At 40.8% G+C, this 6,542-nt stretch overlaps 1 protein-coding gene across 6 annotated transcripts in view; it reads left to right on the top strand.

The window, feature by feature from the left end:
* Window positions 1-2,894, top strand: part of MYRIP (myosin VIIA and Rab interacting protein) — a 208,773-nt gene extending 205,879 nt beyond the window's left edge. For all 6 annotated transcript variants that reach the window (XM_066321254.1, XM_066321216.1, XM_066321246.1 and 3 more), the window contains one exon: window positions 572-2,894. In XM_066321254.1, coding sequence (XP_066177351.1) covers window positions 572-604 — 33 coding nt within the window. In that variant the 3' untranslated portion in view covers window positions 605-2,894. The remainder of the gene's footprint in view (window positions 1-571) is intronic.
* The last annotated feature ends 3,648 nt before the right edge of the window (window positions 2,895-6,542 follow it).

The following is a 6,542-nucleotide window of genomic DNA, read 5'->3' on the forward strand; positions in this document are numbered from 1 at the left end:
CAACTCTTGAACGGATATGACCAGTGTCCTGGAAGGTGTCTGACTACATACCATAGAACAGCAGCTCCTGAATGTCAGCCTGTGATAATGTAGCCTGGCTGCCAGGTCTCCAGGAATGTGCTACCCATATTTTGTAAAGAATAACTAAATTAGTCATCCCCTGCATTTCAGACTTCTGAAACAGACCCTCACAGAACCAGCTGTGCATTGTAACTTAGGAGGTGGGAATAATCTTGAATTTCACTAATTGTTGAGAAATGTTCAAAGAGACATTATCTAAGTGGAATTTAAGGTGTAGACAGGTCACACATTGGCTCTGCAGGGTTTGAAAAAAGAGGCTTCACTCAGGCCACCCAGGACAGCTGTCAGTCATTTCTCTTCAGTAGCTGTAGAGGGATAAGGGGAATAGACTGGCCCAAAGCAGTCTGCCACAAGATATGTGGGAAATACATGGGGAGGTGAGAAGGGAAAGGACCTGGTTATGTTCTTCAGCAGGATGGTTTAGTCCTTCATTCATGTTATTTTTCTTTCCTATCTTTCCTATTATTTTTCTTTTCCCTCTCTGTTCTAGGAACCTGCTATAGGATCTGCTGTGATGTACTAAATTTACACTTCCCTACTGCCAATAACACACTGCCTAAGGCTGTACACTAGAGTGCCTTTTCTTAACAGCCATTGTGTATGTCCAGCTGAAAATGGACCCTCAAGAACCCACAGAGCCTCCGTTATAGGGCTTCATTTGGATACCTCACTGAGAAAGCTGTCCAAGTCTTCAGCATCGTGGTCTGCTACAGGAAACTCTGCCTTAAAGTTCTCAGAGGACTCTAGACAGGATGCTATGTTTCAAAAGCAAGGCTCCACATTTTAAGATGCACTTTTTCTCCCTATTGATTGTACTAAAGTATGTCGTCTTTAAACTGCAGTATGTTTTTGTACACTCAATCAGTCATAATTATAGGCAATTAATCTGCCAAAGCAGACCTGTGATCCATATTTGCTGGCCTCTTACTATTCATGTGGGCATCTGTCTTGTCGAGCAATAAGAACAACTCTGTGCAGTGTGTGCTGCTTTTCAGCTGCGTGGAAGGAGAGGAGAATCTGTGTACCTTGCTCTGCTCCTGGGGAGTCAGTGGGAGTCTTGGGAGGGTTGGTAGGAGGAGGAAGACTTCTCTGTTCTCTGAGAGTACATCTCACAGATGGAATGTTTCAGCTCCAGAGCTAGGGATATTGCTCTAGGCAGCAGGAGTGTCATGCTGAGCCAGGAACTGGTGGCCACACATGTGGACCAGAGGTCTGCTGAGTTATGATCCCAGTGTCTGGAAACATCGAACACTGTTAAAGAAATGAACACCTTCATACATTTTGTTCGTGGCAGTAGTGTCCACTTGGTGATGGCCAACCATGCTGTAGTTCAGAATAAATTCTGTCCAAACCTTTAAGATTGGAAGAAGGAGGTGAAAGCATTGGAGATGAGATCTCTGCTGACTGACTGGTAGTTGTGGGGTGGCAGCAGCTTGCCAGAGATTCCTTTCCGACATTCACTGGTGTTTCTGAGAAGGAGGCAAATGTAGCCCAGACTCCAGTTCCTATACTAATCTGGAGCCACCAGAGAGTATCCGAGGCCTGTTGCTGGTGCCACATGCACCCCACTACTACTGGACCACTCTGAATTGGATTGTGAATAGTAATATTCCTTTCATTTCTTGAGACCCTTAACAGGTGAGTCAAACTAGAAGGCCCTTTGGCAGATGCCCAGGAGGGAGGATGTTGCTCAGAGGGTGTCCCTCTCCACCTTTTGTGGGAGAACATTGCCAATCTATGGTATTTTTTGCTCTGAAGAATACAAAGAAGGTATTCAGAGGAGGTGATAAGCCAGTGAATCCCTTACCTTCCACACCAGTTGCAGAGCAGGCACCCAAGTGCAGATGGAGTTGATGTGAAATGTGCTATGAAGGAAGGCATAGGCTGGCAAGTTCCCCCTCAGCATAAAGGAGTGGTGAGCTCTCCCGAGAGCTGTGGGTACCGGAGAGCTCCTGCATTCCCTGGGCTCCCAGTGAACAGAGTGCCACATGTTACATGCAGCAGGAAAGCAGTTCCCTGGGACTCCAGGCCATGCAATGTGGTTGGGCAAATACAAGCAAAACTGGGCAAATTTCCTGACTAGGCTGGATTTAGGGAGGTGAGTGGGGAAAACAAGGAATGGCTGATTGGAATGGGTTGATTGGAAAAACAGTGCCAGTTGAAATCTGCCATCCACATTTGACATCTAGCTTGTCCGTACTCTGATGTCCAACTGCATGTGAGGAACCCTTGGAATAAATACAACCATCTTCCCACTTATAATACATAAGTGTCACTCCATCCCATCAAGGAATTTCCATCTGCCCAAGATCTGACCCAGTGTGTTCATTCTGGGTGAAATTAGGCCTTCTTTTACTCTCACACAATACTAGTTCTCTGAAATTGGTTTGCACAGATGTGAGGGAAGAATTTGGCCCACTCTGTTTAATATATAAATATATACATAAAACAAATAGATTTTATTTATATATGCAATCCAGCAAAGGAGATTAAACAGAGTAGGATGCCTAGTAAAATTTTTGTTATTCAATCTCCTCCTCCATTGACTGTTCTTGTGTATGTATACAATACATTCCCAGGTTCTGGTTTATGCAGGTATGCGTGTTATGAAATGTCATTAATGGTGGTTGGTCTGCATATTTGTCTAATAAATAATAACTAATATTGTGTATGTAATATCAATACAGAAATTACTAATTTTAATAGAATAACTCTGGCTTTTGTTCTGTTAGTGTGATTTAAACAAGCCAACAAAGTTTGGAGTAGGTTGTTTTCCTTAAGAGGCATGAAAAGCAACTATTATCGTGTTACAATGTTAAAATATTCAGTCAGTCTTCTTTGACAGACAAATGTGTACTGTGTAGGCATTGCAAAAAAAAAAAAAAAAAAACTTAAAAAAAATCTCACCTGCTCTGAGGCATTTGAATTTTTACAAATGTTTATCGTGCCAAATATGTGCAAAGATATAATTTACTGTTTTAAAAAATCATAAAAGCATATGTTATAGCACACAAAGAATTATTTTGTCATCAAGTGATTTCAATCTTTAGTGTTAATATTTATATTTAGATTAATTTTTATAAATGAAAATATTTTAATGGGTAAAATGAAGACTATATGACCTATTTGATTAAGTCTGAGTGAATATTAAGCTTGCCTTGTTGTTGTTATCTGCATAATCACCAAGAATTATTGTCAAGAGAAATTATAAAAGAGTAAAAGCAATTTATGAAATGAATGCCTTTTCAACGACTTGATTCATAAAGAAAACCAAAAAGTTCTTCTCTGTTGTTTGGATTTATGTGCACTTTGCCCTGGAAGCGTGCAGGACCTGCAGCCACAGGTTGACACTGTCACACCCGGGACATGGGCATCTCCACAGGGGTGCCAGGGTAGAGCAAGGGCCCACACTCGATTCACACCTCTCCTAGGGCTGAGGTGGGAAGAATCCTGTTAGGAACATTTGCTAGTGAGTCTTCTCCAAACCATTGAGTGTCTTGGCTGAAATACCATCTCAAGCACAGTTTCTCAGGTGGAATTTCTTATCTCTCTCTAGGATGGCTACAAAAACTGGGCAAGAACCCTGCCAATAATCTTGGTCTTGCGCTTCCAGAGTTTCCTTGCAATTAATGCGGATCAAAATATTTATCAGCCTATCTTCCCTACCATGAAAGCATTCAGTAAAATTAATGTGTTTTAAGTAACACTTCAGGTCAGCAGCTTTGCTGTATTATAAATAGAAGTAACTCCCTTTTTATTATAATAAAAAAACATCCCTTGCTGACAGGCCATTTGCAAAAAGAGAAAGAAGGGTTAAAATGTCTGCAATGGTTAATTCAACCATTATTCAATTTTAGTAGTAGCTCTCATGAAGCACAACTAGAAGTGGAAGTCTGTTCAACTTCAGCCTTGGCAGAATGATTCATGGCCTGGATTTAACCATCAGTTATTACATAAATTATAAACTATCTTTTTTTGGATATAAGCCATAGATTAAACTGTATTATTCCTGCTAATAGTTATTAATCAAGATGTAAGAACACATTGTAACACTTCTTATAAAGCTAATATAACAAAGTTATGTTAACATAAATAAATAAGAGTATTGAGCTGCATCTCCAGGCTTATTGATGTGGACTAATGGAGTAGATAGTACATGGCCTGTGATCCTCAAAGAGTGACTTTAGCTTGCTCAGACAATGTACTTGGAAATAATAACATTGTTTTAAAGGGAATCAGCTTATTCAGGCCCTTGCTCCTTTTGGATTATGGTGCATGATTATATACAGTAGGCACAAAACTACTCCAAGGAGTTCAATTAGCCAGTATTTTTTTTTCAGCAGGGAGAAAATACTTATCTTCAATAGGAGCTCCTCTTTGTTCATTAATATATCTCTCCACCAGTACAGGAAGAATTATGAAGGGCCTGTGGGTACTTCAGTGAGTTATTCTTAAGAGTGGATGTTAACAATCTCTATAAAAGCTACACACAGAGAAGCAGTATTTCATGCCATTAATGCAGGTACATTAAAAATTGGTAAGAGCCTTTTTTCTTTCTTCCAACCATTGCTTTTTATTTTTACATATCAACAGCCATTGACTTTGAAATGTGACAGGAAGGTTTCATGATACATTTAACACTGCAGAGTTTTAAGCCCAGCCCAAAACCTGTGTGGGTTTTGGATAAACCTAACAGGATCAGGAGTTTGATGGGGATGCACAATGAAGAAATGTTTTTATAAGCAGTGGTGGCACTCAGTGCTGGTGTCCATGCATTGTCTTTTACCTGCACCCTGAACATATTTCTTTTTGAAGGTACTTGCACAAGGAGCAGAAAGAAGAGCAGCATGGGATTGCTAGGCAAAAGGAAAACTGTAGGTCTGAGGTGCAGGGGAGGGCACAATTCAAAGAACAGAGGTTGGGTTGCCACCTTGGGGAACAGAGATCACCAGTCACTGTCCTCTGTGTCCAGTTTTTGCTCCCACAAAGCATTCAAGATGAAATCCAGGTGTCTGCTCACAGGCCTCAGGCTGCCACGGCTGCTTCTCAGCTGCCTCTTCCCAAAGCGACCGATGGGGCGAACACCACGGCCTACGTACCAAAAAGGGTCGATCTCAGGGCCTGGAATTCAAAGCATTCAGTGAGGATGTGCCACTGCACTTGGAGGCAGTTTCCTGAGCATCTTGGAGCTCAGGAAAAAAAGAAAGGGAAAGACCACAGCCAGACACACGGTTTACTGATGCCTTTGAAGATTACTCTCCATGTGTAGAGCCCAAAGGAAGAGGATTCAGTAGCAAAATTAATTTTCATCCATCTGGGCTGCAACCTGCATTTCTAACATGAGGCCAAGGGCCCATCCAAATTTTCTGCAGTAAGTACCAAGTACACTATCTCTACAGGCTAACAAATCCACTGGATTGCAGAGGGGGTTCCTACATGAGATGTAAACATGAAATATTAATTCTTGTTCACTTAGGAAGTAGTTTTCATGGATAACTTTTTTTCTTTTAAAGCTTGGACACAGGACATTTCTGTGGTCTAATGCAGTTTTGGGGCAGGTGTGCAGAGGGTTATAGTTGTATTAAAAGATTGCAATATTAAAAAGATTATTTAAAAGATAATAAAGACTATATATTAAAAGATACAGCAGCAGGGAAATTCTAAAACACCCTGGAGAAGATGCCACCCTAAGGAAATCCCAAATCGTTCCAGAGAGAGACAACTGTCAGGAGCAGGAATAAATAACAATTTAAGTGCATTATATATCATCCCCGTCACAGGAAAGTCTCAGTCAAGGAAGAAAGATTTTCCCCTGTGCATTTTGATGCTTGAACAGAGGAAAAAATTGACCTTGCCTTTAAATTTCTCCATAAATACATCTTTTAAGTCTTTCAGCACAGTGTTTAACAGCCTTCCTACTCAACAAAACCCAAGAAACTTGCACCTGTGTACCTAAAACCTGTTCCCAACAGCTCTATCCTCTTTAATGGGATACTGAGCCCACACACTTTACTCTCTCTCCACAACGCCTCTCTCCCACTCCACCTACCATTATCAGCCTATGCTCCTGGAGGAAAGATGAGACTTCTCGGTGATTTTCGCAAAAATCTTTTGGATTGTGTGTGCTACTTTAAACTTCAGATACATGGTATCATCCCTGACCTGGATACTCTCAGTTCTTCACAGCATCTCTGAATGGAGATAATTCAAGTGCTTGTATTTGGACTTTCAGACAACTCATGGTCCCAGACAGAATTGAAGATGTCTGTAAAGTGAACTTAAGTTTCTGGGCCATTTCTTTTTTTTTTTTTTTTTTTTTTTTTTTTTATATAGAAGCAGTTGTGTACATCTACAGAACACAGCTACAAGAACACAGCAGTTGGTAGGTCTACAGAACCTTGAAAATTTGGTGCTTAAATATTTGATGCATACTTTGCACTTTCTTGTCTGTCCTTTGCACA

This window comes from Sylvia atricapilla, chromosome 1 (assembly GCF_009819655.1).
Source record: "Sylvia atricapilla isolate bSylAtr1 chromosome 1, bSylAtr1.pri, whole genome shotgun sequence".
In the NCBI taxonomy this organism is placed as follows: Eukaryota; Metazoa; Chordata; class Aves; order Passeriformes; family Sylviidae; genus Sylvia; species Sylvia atricapilla.